The following is an 18,085-nucleotide window of genomic DNA, read 5'->3' as shown; positions in this document are numbered from 1 at the left end:
GGGAAGTAGGCCAGTGAGTGGGTTCATTGTATAGCTAAGCCCCTTAGCCCCTTCAGCTGTAGACAGCTTGCTCTTTCAACACTGATTTGAGGCTGGGGAGGATACTTACCACTCCATATGTGCATGTATAGGTCCACATTTTTATCTACTGTTAAAACTTTGTTAATTTTTCCTGAGATGTTAGAATCTGGAGAAGGTAAATGTCTGAAGAAGTATTAGTCCTCAAAAATCTAAAAAAAGGCTAATTGGATTTCTGTTGATGAACCTTTAGGGAAAATGTTATATTGGGCACATTTTTTTGTCTCTTTGTGATCTTTTCTCTTTAATGGAAACTTCCATTTATTTTAGAGCTTCACTGGTGAAATGTTGTTTTAATTCAGATATATTTCTCTTCTGTGCCCTAGGATAATTTAATGTTCAATTACATCCCTAATAAAAAAAGTTATAGGAAGAGGGTCAAGCAATAAATTACTCATAAAACTCTTTGCCTTCCTTTCTTGCAGATTAAGCACTGGCAAATGCAATTAGACAGACATAGATTAAAAATGTCAAAAGTTGCAGAGAGGTACGTATATTGTCACATTTTCTATTTTTTTTCAATTAAACTGATAAATGTTGGGAAAAATGTCAGTATGAAATAGCTTCAAAAAGTTATTCACAGCAAATAGCTCTTCAAAGAGAGACCTGAGAGCTCAGATGTCATAGAAATAACTGATGAGAGTTTATTTAAGTGGAGAAGTATGAAGTTCTTTTAGTAATAAAAATATTCCAGATATTCCATGATACATTTCTGATAAACCTGATTCAATAAAAGGGCCTCTGACCAAGTGATTACAGGTTTCACCTTTCATTGGAAGGGAGGCTAAATGGGAATAGGTCTGGGGTTATTTTTTTTATGTTTCAAAAGGGCAATCACTAATGAAGCAAGGGAACTGGCTGGTGTGGAGCTCAGTCAGTGCTTGAACAAAGTGAATTTGGGCTCAGTTTGGGTCAGAGATATTACTCTAGTAGGAAACTATCTCCACATAAAACCAAAATTTGTCAGGAAGGGGCTAGAATGCAAATAAAACAAAAAGCCCAACATTGCAGAAAATTGAGCTGCATGGGGCTTAGTAAAGGAAATAAGGCCAAATACAAATTGCTCTTCATCTTCTCAAAAACATTTCTGCATATATTGCTACTCATTTATGTGTATGTGTGCATACATATGCAAATACATATAAATATTTATTTATAAAGAGAGCAGGTCAAGATTTTTTGTTTGCTGGGCAGTAAAATAAATACACTAAATATAATAGGAATTGAAAAGAAAGAATAGTTGTCCTCACTTGTCCATAATTTTACAAGAACTATGAGGTCAAAGGAAACAGCAAGCATAAATAAGGACAATGGGAGATGTAAATTACCAGAATACAAGCAAAGTTTTTAGTGTGTGTGACTGTCAGACCAATTCCTGAGTATTAAAAAAAAATTGAAAAAAGATTGATTTATTTTTGAAAAAAATAAACCTGGGAATAATGTCCTTTGATTAGATAATAATAATAAAAATTAATTATATTTAAGAGAAAATAAAAGGAGTACTAGCAGCTGCAGAGCCAATAAATATAATCTATGTAACATGCAGTGTTTTAGAACAGATTTTAAGGAAAGTGTTGATTAAAACCACAGGGATATAAAATATGTTCCTTTATGAAAACAAATGTGCATGGAAGAGGTTGCATGATTTAATTTATTAGTGCCTAAAGGAACCTTAAATGAAGCTATGTGGAAGTATTAGGGAAGCTTACTTTATTTCCACTTTTGGTAGACCTGAGCCCCCCCTCCTTCTTCAGTGGTCCACTTTCAAACAGCCTGAGCAAACCTATTTCACCCTGAGCTTGTGGCTGCCTTCTGAGTGTGTGCACACACAGTTACCATGGCTCAGTTGATGCAAGGTAACTTGTTAGCTGGGGAAACCTCATCAGGTTTCTTCTCCTCCTGACATGATAATGTTTGATGCTTTTGTTTTCCTAGTCTACTAGCTTATACAGAGCAGTATTTGGAATATGATCCTTTTCTTGTGCCCCCTGATCCCTCAAACCCTTGGATATCAGATGACACCACTTTCTGGGAACTGGAAGCAAGGTATACAATTTTATTTCTTCTTTGGAAGTAAGGGAGCATAACATGCTTTTCTGGAAATGTGAAGATTTCAGACAGAGGTACTGCAGAGAATACTGAGGCAGAAGGGCAGTGCAGTACACTTTTGGTCTTTCCAGTTTTACAGTTTTGTAAGACAGGAAGTGCTATATATTAATAAATCTCTGTGAAATGTTACAATAACCAGTTTCCAGGCTTCTAGTATGGTAAAAACTAAAAAGACAGCTTTTAAAATCTGACAACATTCCTACTTGGAAATCTTTATTTTTCTGTGTATTACCTTCATCCTATGTAAGTACTAACAGTCTGTTTGTTCATTGCTGAACATTGCACAGATGTGAGCACTTTAAAAAGTGAGAAAACCAGGGAACTTTAGGACTTAGTCTAAATTATGAACACTTTGTTAGAATACTGAACTATTGGTCACTTCAGGTTCTGTTGTTTCTAATTCTGTAGCAAAGAGCCAGGACAGCAGAGGGTGAAACGATGGGGATTTGGCATGGATGAAGCTTTGAAAGACCCTGTGGGAAGAGAGCAATTTCTGAAATTCTTGGAGTCAGAATTCAGTTCAGAAAACTTAAGGTAAATAAGAGTTACTTTATTTTTTAATTGTTTGTAAGTTATATTGGATTTTTGCTTTGTAGTATTCCTGATACTTTTCATTTTTTTGACCGCTTCAAAAATTTTCCTCACCTTTCAGAATTAATTAATCCAGACTGTTACTCGCTTTCATGTACAGGCTGAAGCAAATATTCATATAGTTAACAGAGACTCACATGAAGCATATTTTTCCATTCATATTCAACTTTTGGTCAAACTACTCATGTAAGAACTTTTCTCTAAGCTTGTCTTTTAAACAGGTATAAAATGGATTCATTCAAAGACTGTTCAATATATTTTATTTAGTTAAATATCATGAGAAAAGCAAAATGAAAATTAAAAAGTTTAAAAATAAATAAAAGATCTAAAAGTAAAATTCACCAACTTGCATCAGGTTGATTGGTTTCTGGGGATCATTTTGAATGTCTCCACCAATATGATAGTACTTGTGCATCTGACACAGCTGAAGTAGGATGTTCCTCACTAATTATAAGATGGAAAGTGTTCTTAGTGTATGACGCATAGACAGCATGTTTTTAAAAGTGTGCTTAAAGAATTACTTTTAAGTGAGAGGAAAAAATTACTTGATTTTAAAAATGGCAGTCCATCAATTGGTTAATAGCATGTTTTGGTTTTGCTGTTCTAAGAAAGTCATATTTCAGTAAGAGTTATTTCAGAGAGATTATTAACAGCCTTTCTATAGACAGAAAAATTAAGCTGGCATGGTACAAAAATATAGGCAGCATGTTTTTATCTTAATTCTTGTCAGATGTCATCTGTATCACTTTCCATTCACCAATAAGTAGTATAAAATCCTATTTGCATTTACATTTTAGATCTGTAGAATAATCCTAACCTACTTTTTTACTATGCCAATTCTTACTCTAAAGTGGTGCAGCATAGCCATTCATACTAAAATTATGCTTTTGTATCATCTTACAAGAGGCTTTTAATATTTATGGTGTTGATTTATAAATGCCGGGTAATTGCACAGATCTCCTTGTTGTTAATTTAAATTTGTCAGCAGAATAATTGGAGCTGGAGTCCTCTAAGTTGCTGACCATGTTCATATTCAAACATAAACTTTGCATCACAAATATAGCCTGACCTGTATGTGTATGTTGATGACTTTATTTGTCACAAGTACAGATTTTTCTTATTAAAAACTCCAATTGGTAAAATGAATTTTTAAAAATCAGAATAATACCAAGAAAAAGAAAGGTATTTTTTACTTTTAAAATAATTATTTAAAGAGCATTCTGGTAATTTGCTATGCAGAGCAGCTGTTCAAACATGAACCTATTGAGCCCAGTTTGTGCTGCAGTTTGTGGTGCTTTTCTGTGATTAATTTGTCTCTCTGCCAACTAGACTGTTACCCGCATAATCCCTAACTCTAATCCTATTTACAACACTAAATACAGGCAAACTGCAAGTAACTGATCTAGAAAAATTCCCTCAAGAAATTTCTTCAGAGATGATTCCTTGGCATGCCATCAACTCTTCTGTGTCTTCCTCCAAATTCTTAAATTGGCATTATAAAATATAATATCTGAGTAAGGGTGAATATGATCTTAAAGGCCAGGCAGGGAATAAATTTGCTCTGGAAAGGTGCTTTCTGTGATAATTAACTGAAGGGAAACTGTCTCAGAATCTCAGAATTATGTTTGTAAATGCCCAGGCTGTAGGGAAATCAATCCATTAGGTTCACGTAGTAAACTTGGGTTAGAAAACATGAACTTGTAAAGCTTGTTGTGTATGGCTGTCACAATGTTTTAGATGTAAATAACAGAAGGTAAAAGCTTGATGATTTCAAGCATTACCACTAAATAAACCTTAGAAGGCAACCACTTTCCTTGCTCACCTGTTAACTCCATCATGGTAATTTGGGGGTTTTAGTGGTATTTTTTAAACTATTATTTTGACAGCCACCTTAAGAAAAATAATTGTGTCCACCCACATATTCCCACTGCAACAAATTCAACTCAAATCAGTTGCTGGTTCTTGTACTTTTACAGATATAATAATGATAAAATTTACAGCAGTGCCAAGCCTATAGCTGGATGGCAGCTGGGACCCTGCTTTTGAGCTTTCAAGCCGAGTACACAGGATACAGCAGGGACTGCAGGCATGACAGGAGCTTCAGCATTAGTAGATTAGATGTCTTATACCTCATTTTGTGAAACAAATACCACAACCATGAAATGATAAGTCTACCAGATACACCATTTTTATTCAAGTGCAATGATATTACATAGTGAGAAGTCCCAGTGCTACTGTTACATTAACTTTGTCTGAGAATGTCTAAGGTATCTGAAAATGTAATTCTTGGTGGATACAGATCCTGTCTTAAAGGGTCTGTATCCCTGCCTTGGGATATGAATCCTGTCTTAAAGAACATAGCAGGATGAAGAACCTTGAGCTGTGATTTCATACTAACAATTGTCTAGTGAACAGGAATATAACCAGGTTTCCCATTCTTACTTTGTATGTCTTTGCTTTTTTCTTTGCCTGTAAATGGGGCTCAATAGTATCTCACTCTCTGAAGGAGTGTTGTAAAGCATAGCAAAGGAATGAAACTGCATAAGCAGTTCTGTCAGTGCAGTAACTTCATTACAGTGTGACTGCACTTTGCAGGCTGGATTCTGCACTCACCTTATGCAGGGTGTGACTTGTGATCTCTCGTTACCATGCACATTTTTTGGAAGAAGTGCTTTGTGTGCTGCTCAATACACAGAACAAATAGCTAAAGTAACATATGATTTGGATAATAGATTTATGAAATTCCCGATGCCTATTACAAAAATGGTGACCATTGTTTAAAATTCACAAGACTAAAGTTTGAGCATGATCCAGTACTATTGAGCTTAGTCACTAAGTTTTCCAAGTACTAAAAAATGTACTTTTCAAAGAGAGTGAGTTTATGAAAGCAAACTTACTGCAGCATGGCACCTGGAGACCTAATGTCTTTAATTTCTGTAGGAAATTGTACTCTTCTTCTTGTTTTTCCTTTGTCTGTAGTATGGTAGTATTCTTTGGAAAACTAATATTTGTATGCTGACTATAGGTTTGTTCCCAACTGGTTATTTTGTAGGAATTGCAGCCTGTAAAGATTAAATAATTTCAGACATGCCAACCTGAAATCCTGCCCAAATCCTTATGCAGTGAGTGTGATCTCCAAAGCAGCTCTCAGACTGAAAAACCCCTAAGGTAGTGAAGGGAGAGTGGTGACAGGTTAGGTTCCATGATACACAGAAGGAAAAGCCACTGGACCACTTGCCCCTTCCCTTGATGCTCCTTTCTTGGGTCTGTAATGTGTGACTAGTAGGGAAAAGGGACTTTGCATTCTTGTTATCTAGAAAAAATAAGAGAGAGACTGAGAAATTTGATAGATTTGGATGTCTTCCCTCAATAATTTTTGTCTAACCATCCCCCTGCAAGCTGACATTTTATGAGGTGTTTATCCTTTACACTGGTGATTATGAGGCCCTGTTGTGGGTGCTAATAACTTGACCGAAATTTAATCCTCAAAGCTGAAATTGCCTGTGAGTTATTCCTCATTCAGACTCAAGCTTAAATGCCAAGTGCCAGCAGTGTTGCCATTTCTGCAGAGTAGATGAGAAAGAACTAGTTGCAAGATTTAATGAGTTTCTTGGTCATATTCTTGAAATCCTTCAGTTCTACTATGCCTTGATGCTTGAAGTTGTAGTGGGCAAGAAGGTGGGCTATAGAAATCAGAGAGCAGTGTTTCCTGCCCCTGGAAAAATATTATGTGATTTTTATTCATAGAGTTTGTTTAGAGTATTTTTTTGCTTTTTCTGAAAATGCTGAAAGGTCTAGCCTCTTACTTGTTTTGTCACATGCACTGAGTGCAAAGTTCACATAATTCCCACTCCAGTGTGTCCACACTGACTATACCTCAGGTGTTTCACAGAGAACCACTTCAGCCTTTCTCTCACTTACTGTTCCTGTGGGCTAAATTTAACTGATTAGCTTGGTCTGGAATCTGGCTGCACCTGCCTTTAGGTCAGTTAATGGGACAGAAGCTGTGTTGCAGCTGTGCTGTTTATCCATGAGGCCATCATGGCTTTGAAAGTAATCCAGCTGGAGGACATAATCTCCAGATATCTTGCAACATGTGTTTTAGCAGTCCATGTGGCTGGATGTGTTACTACTGTACACTACACACTCTCACTCTGCTGTGTGACCCAGCAGTGGCAGCCCAAATGCTGGGGTAGAAGAGAGCAGCGAGGTTTACACTCAGCTTCTCAAGTCTCTGTTCAAACAGTGCTGAGCATCTGCTCGAAAGGGTCTCCATGGCAAAAGCAAACCTTCACCAACAGGAAATGCAGTTTCATCCAAGGGCAGCCAGACTGAGTTCTAGTTCCTTACACAAAGTAGCACCAAGTCTGTATATATATTGCCCAAAAAATGCAATTCCCCTTCTCCCCTTACTTGCCCTTGCACATAGTTAATGTTGCAGATTGTGTGCTTTTTGCCACAGGAGTCCTCCCTTGCTCTGGTCACAGCTGATAAGGCAGAGAGCTGTAAAATGGTACAGGGAGCTCTTTTGATTTGAGGCCCTGTGCTGCGGTCTTACTGACTCCATTTCAACTTCATCTGTGCTATTGGTTGCCATGGGATATTTGAAAAAGTTATTTTTGAAAATGCAAGAGAGAGCAGCCTTATTTTTGTCATTTCTTAACTTTGAATATTTGAATTCAGCTCTCTGTGGGAGGAGGGCAGGCATCTTTTCTTAAAAGATAAGTAGATTAAAATCTTAAAATGTGTGTTGGCTGTGAAATAAGCACCCTAGACATAACAGAAATTATAATTCTTCCCACTTTTAGAGAGGTTTCTGTATTTAGAGTTTCACATTTTTAGTTGAGTCTTTGAATGCTATTGTTAGAAGGGTAAAATTAAATTAGTCTATCAAAGAACTGGTGTTCAGCCTGTAAGAATGGGTCTATACAACCTCCCTATTCTATGCTGCAAGCATAGAAGTTAAATTTATTTAAATTTATCTCCCATCTATTTCCCCATAGTTGAGTATAACCTACTATATGAAAACAGTTTACTTGTAAAAGAAAATAGCATCCTAAGGCATGTTTGCAGTGACTTTCAGAATTATTGGCAGTGATGCAATGGAACAAAAAAGAAAGTGACATCTCTGAGCTAGATCTGCAGGATGTCTGCAGGGAGACAGAAAATGTGTGTTTACAAAGAGCATCCTTCCCTTTCATTTTTGTGTTCCTTACCTGACTTGGAGACACATGAGCTATCAGTCAATCCCAGAAGATGCACTTGAAGGGGTTAGCACTGCAGGATATGTGCTTTTAAATGCAAATATCTAAAGCAGCTTAAGGAAACCAAAGTAGGTTGCCCAAATTTGAGAGAATGAGCAGAATTAAGAGTTTGTGAGCTTTGCAGTTATGGATATGTGCTTTTAAATGCAAATATCTAAAGCAGCTTAAGGAAACCAAAGTAGTTGCCCAAATTTGAGAGAATGAGCTGAATTAGAGTTTGTGAGCTTTGCAGTTACAAAACTTGATTTATCAGGCATTTCTTCTTGCTGCATTGCCATCAGATTCTCAGGACACATCCCCAGACTCTGTGCAGAATTATGTTCAATTCACACTGTAGTTCATATATAAAAGTGATGCTACCCAGAAGTTTTGAAATTGCAGTTCTATTGGCACAGATCCCCTTTGTGACCTTGCAGAAACCACTGTACATTATTACATTATTAATATATTTGCAAAACTGGGACAATATTGCTTCTCTGTCTCTTGGAGAATCTTAGATGAAAATATTGTTCTTATGTACAATTGAAATTGAAGGTTGTAGAAATACCTAAAATAGTCTTCTCGGTAGCATGAAGCTAACCATGCTGGCTTGTGGAAAATGAACACAGGCTCCTTCCATCTCTGCTACACAGAAATTTCAAAACAGGACTATGAAAGAATAATTGCATCCTGAGAGGAAGTGAAGGTTATCTTATAGCAAGAGTACTATAAGGTTTGCTATGATTCACTATCCTCTCTTAAGTTTTTTGCAACAATTAAATTAGAATTGGGTTGAGGGTGGTGTCATTTTGCTTTCTTGGGAGTCTGTGTACAGTTTCACTGTTCTCTCCTGTCCCATCCTTGTTGAACTCAGCTAAGAGAGCTTAAGTGGATCTCACAGTGTAAGTAGGGTGCAAACCACAAGGTATACCAAATTTATTTGTAAGCCTTGGAAAATCCAGCTGATTTCAAGTTAAATCACTTCAAGGCTCAGTTTATCGGTTTCACAGGGTCAGCTGTGTCAGAACAATAACGAAAAGTTGCAATGGTATATATTGCATGTTTACCAAAGTCAAACTTTAGTTGAGGTCTTGGATTTGGGGGGAGAACTAAGTGGTGTGAACCATGTCTAAGAATAGGATCCTAAATTAATTTAGGATTATTTTGTGCCATGAGAGAGACTGAACACCAATAGAAGAAATAATGAAATAAAGCTTACAGCTAGTTAGCTATGATCATAAAGTGCTCAAGACCTTTTTAGTGATCTTGTTCCAGACTGAATGAGAATACAGTGAACTGGCTGCACTACATATGGCTGCCCAATGTTGGTTTGCTCAGCAGCAGAACAGAGAATGTCTAATTCCATTCAGCATTTTTAGCAGAAATATGCATGTAAATGGAGTGCTGAAAAAAGAAATTAAATTATAATTAGCAAAACAAATGCTTTTTCAATGTATGCATGATTTCTGAGTAACAAAATCAGTTACGCAGTTTAGGATTTAGTAGGACTAAGAGATTCATGCAGATAGCAAGAATATAAATGATTAGTTTTTGAAGGAAGGTCAAAAAGCAGTTAGTTTATAAGTAATATAAGCCCTTGTTGTTCAGCCAAAATGAAGTGTCAGTTTAATTCCAGCTCAATCTGGAATCTTCCTGCAAGCACGTTACCCACACATAAGTAATGAAGGATTTCCTATCTGTCCCATGAAGAGCCTTCTAAAAATTGCTTCCCTGGGTGGATTGAGTGCCTTGAGACAGTGCATCAGAATGCTGATCCCAACAAAAAATCACTCAGCTTTTTCTTATTTTAGTGTGTCTAGATGAAAACTTCAGTTACTTAATTTCTTTTATAAGAGCAAGGAAGAATGTGGGCACTTCATTAGTGGTTATCCTGAGCTGGAAGTCAAGATGCTGTGTTGTGCCATAGGTTCTGGTTAGCAGTAGAAGACCTGAAGAAGAGGCCAATCCGTGAAGTTCCTGCTCGCGTCCAAGAAATCTGGCAAGAATTTCTTGCTCCAGGTGCACCCAGCGCCATCAACCTAGATTCAAAAAGTTATGACAAAACCACTCAAAATGTGAAGGAACCTGGGAGATACACGTTTGAAGATGCTCAGGTCAGTTTGCAATCATGTTTATGGACATCTGAAATGGAATATTGGCTAGTGAAATCTATATGCAAAAATGAGATGTATTTGGGAATTCAATGATAACGAACACCCTGTTTCCTAAAATGCCATTTTGACAATGCCAATGTGTAACATTCTTTCTTTCATGAGGCATATGAAGTTCTTAATGAAACTTCTGTGCTTGATATGTAGTTTTCAAGTGGACTTTGCATTGGGGAAAACATGTAGGGAGGAAAAAATGAAGTACTTATGTATTAAATGCAACACTTCATGTGACATAACTTAATATTTAATCTCTGAAGGCTTCTGAGAAAAGCAATAGAAAATAGTTGGATTCACAATAAAAGTAGCAGAACTGGTATCATCCTCCATTTTCATCAGCAGCCCAGTGATGAAAATTTAATTATTAATGCAAAGTGAAATGGTGTCAAAAGGAGAGATTGAGATCATATCCCTGCAGAATTTTCTGCAGTTTGATTATTAGGTCATCATCTTGGGAGTCAAGAGATGCTGCTACAGGGCCCATGGAGGAGAAAAGGGAATTGAATTGAAGCTTTCTACTTTTCGGGAGAGTGCTTATGTCCTAAATATGAGGGGGAATAATTTTACCTCCTTTTAATTTTTCCATCATGAGAATAGCAACCTATAAAGAAACAATAAAATTTTCAGTAGACCCTATGTCGTAACCACTGTTTTGAAGTACTCTGCATTAAACCAAGCATACAATTTTTTGCTTGCATTTGCTGACCCCTGGAGATTTAAGAATGCAGTGTATAGCAAAGACATAAATGGCAAAACTAAACAATAGAGCAAGATTAAAGATTTTTAAAAATGTGTGAGTAATTGACATTTAAATTCCTTGCCAGTATCCTTTTTTTTTTTTTTTTTTTTTTTGGGAATAAGTGTAAAATTTCAATACCCTTTTACTTCCAGATCTCTCTTCTTATAATTTTGTCCTTCATTTATGAAAGACACAGAGTATTCAGTATTTTCGCAAGCAGGACTTTGTCACCTGGAGAGGACCTCTGCTTACTTCATCCAGTTCAGCAAAACCTTAAATCTGGAAGCCTCAATTTCTCTGGAAAAGGGACAGGCTGCACCTGCTGTGTTCTTACTTGAAGCTTTAGGAGCTTAAAGTGTCCCATCTGAGGTGGAGGGCTTTGTCAGGAGTAGGGTTCTGCCTCTGCAACAGGCTTTTTTTGGCCTGCCAGCTGGGAAGAAGACCACCGGTGTGCCATTCTGGCAGTTGGTGGATCATTTCATTGTGGTTAAAAATGTATTAAAATCATTTCTGGACTGGAAATATAGAAAGATGAAACTCCATGTCCATTGTAGATACATAAGTAAAATGGGACACATAAATAAAAATAGCCCGATTGTGCTAAATATGTGCATTAATGTCCCTGGCTAACGTGTACATTAACAATACTAATACAGCCCAATTTAGTCTCACTTTTACAGTCATATTTCTTGTACAGAAATAAAAATTTAATTCTCATCACCACTTTCTGCACTCTGTTGACTGCATTGTCTGTCTTCACAGACACTGAGTGAAAAAAACCTTCCCCAAATAAACCAGTCTAAGTTCTGAATATACATCAGAATTTCTTTGCTTACTGTAAGAAATACAAAGACATTTAGAATAATTTTTTACGGTTTCTAATACAGCAAAAATTAAACATCAGTTCTAATTTTACCTTGCCTTAATTTTCAGACAAGGTGGGGAGTTTTGTTTGGGGTTTTTTGTTTGTTTTTGGGTTTTTTTTTGTTCACTAATTTTATGCACTACCAAGCTGAGAAACAGCTGAGTATTTTCTTTCCAGTTTTTTTGCTGTTTCCCAATTGCTGTGCTACAAGTTAACTACAGGAAAAAATAGAATCTGAATAAAACAAAAAGTCCATGAAAATAGCTAATGATACAATAGCTAATGATTCAGGATTTTTAAAAAATATTTTTTAGACTATTTTCTGTTCTGGCTGCTTTTTCTACAAATATTTTCTCTAGCATATCATCGGAACTAGAATTGGCAAGTGTTCTATGTCACAGATTTTTTTGTTTTTCATCTTTTTCAGAAATTAGAGTGTTCCAAAATTAAGTTTTTTTAAGTTGCTGTTGTCATTTATTTTTGGAATAAAAGTTTCCAAATATTCATATGCCTCTGAAGAATTAATATCCTGACAATTAGATTAGCCTGGATCTGTTTTTCAAATGACATATGTATTTTCCTTTTTATATTGTTAACTGGAGAGCAGACTAAACACCTGTCAAAGGATGTTGTCAAGAGAGGTCAGTGGAAATTCTCACTAACCTAAGCACTAATTGTGGTGTTGAATTGTAAACCTAGTACCTCTTCTTAGACTCTGAAATCACAAGAGTATCTCCAGAAACTAATTCAGAAAATCTGATGAGGAAGGACCCACAGCTCTTAATTTCATCACTTAGCTAAACCACTAATGATAAGGGAGGTTTGAAGTTGGACCTGAAGCTAGGACTCAGTTATCAATTCTTAGAAAATAATTTTGTACTGGAAAATTTGGTCAATAAATTAAAGAAAGGTTTGTTGTGTAATTATACATAAGAAATTGGTGGGACTTTGGCTTTAAGAATAGAAAGCAATTCAGCCTTAACTTCAGAGCTGAAACCTGCTATCCTGTAATACTTCCTATTCATGGTAGTGCTAGCTGGTGTACATTCCACGTGGGGCTGCCTTTCATTTTACACGTGTCCTCTTCTATGGCAGTAACAGCTCCTCCTTTCCTTTTCAGGAGCACATTTACAAACTGATGAAAAGTGATTCTTATCCTCGTTTTATACGATCCAGTGCCTACCAGGAGCTGCTACAGGCCAAGAAAAAGGTATTGGTCCATCTTGCCTTTGTCTTGCCACTGTGCAAAGCAGTGGTTATGTTTGCAACAATACTCAGTCTTCTCTCCCCTGTGCCAGTGCAACTGGATATCTGGTAGGTGACCAGCTTGGCGTTTTTGGAGGGTCACATACACACAGGAGTTCAATATACATATATGTGTATATATCCTGCATGCGGGCATGTTTCAATAAGTTAATCTAGCAAAACTTATTTTTATTTTTACATCCCATATTGTACTGTTTTCTCTGTTATGAAGCACCTTAAATTGCAAAGTGCTTTACAAATACATTGAAAAATAAAATAAAATCCCATAAGAATAGTCTTTCATGTTTGCAAGTTTGCTTATGTAATAATTGTTGTTCTCTTTATTCCACCTATGAAAGCTACAGAATGTGTTTAGAAACAATCTTATTCGTATGAATAACTTCTAACTTCAACTATAAATATAGGGGCTTTCCAATTTATTTCTTTCCCTATTACTAGCTGAAAAGTTTTGAGTAGGCTAGGAATCTGACTTGAAAGACTGATCATGTCACACTTTGGCAAACAGAGGTTCATGTCTTGGTATGTAATATTTTCTTAGAAAAGTCCAGTTATGGAATGGGTTCTGAATAGCCACAGCCCAGAGTATGTGGAGCAGCTTGTGCAATGCAGATTTCCATGATGATAAATAAATCTATTAGTGGGCTCTAAACAGTAATCTCCTAGAATCAGCTGAGAGCCCTGTGCCTTGCAAAATCGGGGCCCCAATTGTTACTGGAACAAGGTAGTTATTAAGACCATAGCATTCTATTGTTAATAATGACAACCTAAAATTATATGAAAGTACTGTGTGATTTTGTTTTTTGTTCAAACGTTGATTTCTGAAGATCCAATATAGAGAGAGATGTTGAAAATACCAGAAAGCTTCAACTGTCCGTGTGAAGTCCTTAAGTTTGTGAATGTCAGTTCATTAACACAAGATGTGCACTTCATTATTTCTTCTTACTTTCAGTTTTTCTTTAAATTCAAACTAGTTTGATCCCCATGAAAAATTACTTTTGTCTAGTACTGTATCTGTTTTGCCCATCCCCTGTTTTGCCAAGTCCCATTACAGCCTCATACCTGTGTTTGCTTCCTGATTTATACAAACTTTGTTTTGCAGTCCATTGTTACTTCAAACCTCCTTTTCTACTCCATTGTTCTTGCTTTTCTTTTCCCCCTCCTTTTTCTGTTTGTTTCTTTTGTTTTATTTATTTCAAATTTAAGTTGGAAAACACTCTGGATCGTCGAACATCTTTTGAGAAATTCACACGCAATGTGGTAAGTTTGTTGCCTCGGAAGACTAGTAAGCCTGATGGGACATCCTTCTTCCCTTCCCCTCACTGGTCCCTACTTTCCCTTTTGCTTCTCTAACTTGGTGGTTAAAAGTGTATTCATCACAGCTTGTGAATTTTCCTGGGAATGACAGCTTTATAATGTGCTTTCATTACAACCCCTCCTCCCTAGTCCCTTTCCCAGTGATCTCAATAGTCACACATGGAGGAATGGACCTTTGGGAACCATGCTTTTTGCATTAGGAAGCATGAAATTAGTCACTTTTTTCCCCCCTATAATTTTAGTAAAGAATCTGTGAAAACATGCTTGATGTTGTTTCTTTTTCTGTGCCTTCTAAAATACTAAGTCTAAAACAGTTGAATACATTGGATTCCCATCCTGTCTTCTTTTTATTTTACTAAAAAAGAATTTGTCCTTTTTTTTTTCAATTGGGCACAGGGAAAAAAACCCAGTAATATTTTTCCCATCTTCCTTAATGTCTAACAGCTTCTACAGGACCAAAGAATTCATGCTGTTTATGTGCAAGGGTTTGATTTGGATTCATTTTCATGATGACTAAAAGAACTGATTTTTTTTTTCTTTTCAATGTATAACTTTCAAAAGCTATTTCTCAAAGGCAAAAAAATTGGTAGATTTTGTTAGGGCATTCTTTTGCCACCTGCCAGAAGATCCACTGATTTCATGATACTTGGGATTCTTTTTACTTATCCAGTTTCTTTGGGATTTTTTTTTTCTTTTACATTGTGAAAGTTCCAACTAAAGAATTGAACGCATTTATTTTTGTAGGGCAGAAACATCCCTATTTTTCCATGCCATAAAAACTGTACACCAACACTGAGAGCGAGCACTAACCTGTTATGAAAAGAGGTAGAAAGATCTTGGATTATACTCGAGTTTGTCTGCATTGTCTGTTGAATTGTGCAGGTGACGCTGCTCTGTGTGTGTGTGTGTGTGCGTCAGTGGCTTTTTCTGTGACCTGGTTAGTGGAGCTGTGTGTGTTGAAATGAACAATATGAGAGCTTTCAGCAAAGATCATGGTTTTTGTTTTTTCAGTTCCTAGGGAAGGAGAAGCAGTTGTCAGAAACTGTCTCCCCTGTAATGAGGCTCAAGAGTATCACCTCAAGTATTTAAAAAAATACATATATACTTTCCAGTAATCAAAAAAAAAAGAAAAAAAATGCAGTGAAAATCTTGTGAGGCTGTGGGAATATCTCACTTTTAAAAACAAAACAGTAATTCTTTAACTACTTTCTTATAGGTAAAGGCTTCCTGTAATATGCTTTGAATCCACTGTAATCAGGAAGAAATTTGGATTCAATGGGACAAAGTCAGTAAAGGACACTAAAAGTAAATAAACAGCCACAAAGGAAACTATCCCAATGTTTGAAACAAAAACCCCTATGTTTTGCATGGTGGTGTTGCCATAGCATGTTGCAGTGTGATTTGTGTGTTGTCTAAACAGGTTGGATCTATAAAACAACATTGTACATGGTAGCACTATACATGATAATTCCATTACAATTCAGTTGGAAGTTCCATATTAATAAAAAGTCTGTTGTAGAGAGTGCATAGAGTGGGTAACACATACGGACCTCTGCGAGCCAGACTTTTTCCCAGTCACAGTGCCTGGCAAGCTGCAATGCTACATTTATGCATGGCATTTTGAGCAGCCCAGGGGTCAGGAATTGGCTATGGTAAACATTGTGCAAACAGGTGGCCATGAGGGGGGAAATAGCAAGCTGCAGGTAGAGGGGTCGGGAACACAGCGCAGAAAGGGAAAAAAGGAAGACAAGACTGGGAGATGCTGAAATCCCTCCCAGAGCAGCCTTACAGATAAACCAGCAGTTCTGGGCACAAACATGGGAGCATTGTGCCCTGCAGCCGTGCCCGATTTTCATCCTGCTAATCTCAGGGCAGGAGTACCAGAATCACAGCATGCCAGAGATGCAAGGCAGACCCCATAAACCAGCTGCAAACTAGAAATGGAAAAGAGGATTTCTGGACATTAGTAGTTTGGTAGAAGAGGGGGATTTTTTTTTTTTTCTTTTTCACAGAGCAAACTCTGAAATAAAATCTGTGGTTTTGCTTTTTTCCCAATTACTACCTGTTAACCTGGGTGGAGTCTGTCAAGTCAGGTGAGGTATGAAAGAAAAACATGTCACTGCTAGATCTATAATCTCTATTAGACTGACAATTCTGAGGCTTGCAAATTAATCCAGAATATCAGGATGCTCAAATGCAAACCTTTTTTCCAAGATGACTGAATTCATGTCAACCACTTCCTCAGGACCTCTTTCCACCATACATCCTTGTTCTTCCACTCTTTTTCTTGGTTGTGATGAGTTTATAATACGTAATTATCTATCTTGGTACAGTGGTTCCAACCAACAAGGATGAGGGAAACATTTCTCAGAATATTCTACAGTGTACTGATTAACTTGATCAACTGTGAAGTGAGGGACTGTGGAATAGATCTGTTCTACTGATTAATACAGAAGATAAGTGTGAAAAGGGTCTTCTACAACCTGGATAAATGCTATCATATCTGATTTAGTGAGGTGAAAATTACAGTTTCTCTTCTCTGATGGTTTGCAATATTTAGACCAATTTTCACCGGATTTTTCCTCAGTTATATCAAATATATTTGTATTACATCAATATATTTATATTAAACTAAATTAGACCTCAGTTTCTTCCATTTGAAGTGTTTAATAAAAACACAGTAACCTTGGCTGTGTCTAGGGACTCAGTCTGAACAGATGGACTTGTAATTCATTATCTGATTTGTTGACTCTAGGAGGCTCCTGATCAATGTTAAACGAAATTGGGTTATACTTGCTACAGAAAGCATTTGTTAAAGTAGAAACTTTAGAAACTTTGTTGAGGGCAATTACTCTGTACTATTTCATGAATTACATGGAAATAACCTATTATAATGAGTCATTATTTTAGTCTGATGGAGAAAAAATAGAATTGGAGCTATACACTAGGCTCAGCTCTGCATTGCTTTGACATTGAAGGGTTTTCTTTCCAGAAGATTTTCAGTAAGCTGGTGCTGTTCATGAAAGGTCTAAATGCTCAGTTTAAAAACTGACTAATTAGCTGCTCTAGATTTTATAGTACAAAATTACTAATGCCTTCAGCAGTCTGCAGCAGAAAATATGGTTAGCCTTAGAAGCAGGTCTTCATTCACATAAAATATACAGAACTACTAGCAAGCTGTCACTTGCTTTATGAAATATTTATTACTGAAGACTTTATAGTTTGAGTAGTAAGTCCAGCTATCCTTGGTCCGCCTCACCCTCCTGGATACTGTGTGAAAATACAGAGCACAGACACTGCAGCACTACAGGAATGAAGCCATCAGATAAGTGAATTGTCGTGGAGTAACACAAGCAACCACGTGTGTCACAGCTTTGAGTCAGAGGCAGTGACACAGAGAGCAGTGACACTGCTCTGGACTCCCCCCTGCCTAGCTCAGCCCCTCAGCTTCCTCTTTGAGACTAATAAAACTCTAGTCACCTGCAGCTCCCCAAGGGACTAGGGAAGTTAAAGATCTAAGTGATGGAGCAGGAGGATCTCATTGCATGCTAAAGCAGTAGAGAGACTGAAATCAGCAGTTTCTGTGACATTTAAAAATTCAAATTCTTTTGAAGAATTCACATAGGGAAAAACTATTTAAAAAATTAACAATTAAAATTTAAAAAGCTCAGCAAATTTACCTTAAGTGCTAATTTCTAAATTACAGGGGGGG

The 18,085-nt window shown here is 36.8% G+C and overlaps 1 protein-coding gene across 12 annotated transcripts in view; it reads left to right on the top strand.

Moving 5' to 3' along the window:
- RGS7 (regulator of G protein signaling 7) overlaps positions 1 to 18,085 on the top strand; it is a 258,434-nt gene that overhangs the window by 218,766 nt on the left and 21,583 nt on the right. For 4 of the 12 annotated variants that reach the window (XM_039707019.1, XM_039707022.1, XM_039707018.1 and 1 more), the window contains 6 exons: positions 504 to 565; positions 2,014 to 2,124; positions 2,596 to 2,721; positions 9,949 to 10,135; positions 12,914 to 13,003; positions 14,263 to 14,316. In XM_039707019.1, the coding sequence (XP_039562953.1) occupies positions 504 to 565; positions 2,014 to 2,124; positions 2,596 to 2,721; positions 9,949 to 10,135; positions 12,914 to 13,003; positions 14,263 to 14,316 (630 nt within the window). Of the gene's footprint in view, positions 1 to 503; positions 566 to 2,013; positions 2,125 to 2,595; positions 2,722 to 9,948; positions 10,136 to 12,913; positions 13,351 to 14,262; positions 14,317 to 15,117; positions 15,199 to 18,085 lie in introns of those variants that run through there. The other 8 variants (XM_039707030.1, XM_039707020.1, XM_039707029.1 and 5 more) reach the window with 4 other exon arrangements.

Source organism: Passer montanus, unplaced genomic scaffold (assembly GCF_014805655.1).
Source record: "Passer montanus isolate IOZ18808 unplaced genomic scaffold, ASM1480565v1 scaffold2, whole genome shotgun sequence".
In the NCBI taxonomy this organism is placed as follows: Eukaryota; Metazoa; Chordata; class Aves; order Passeriformes; family Passeridae; genus Passer; species Passer montanus.
This window is presented reverse-complemented; position numbering and strand designations above follow the sequence as displayed.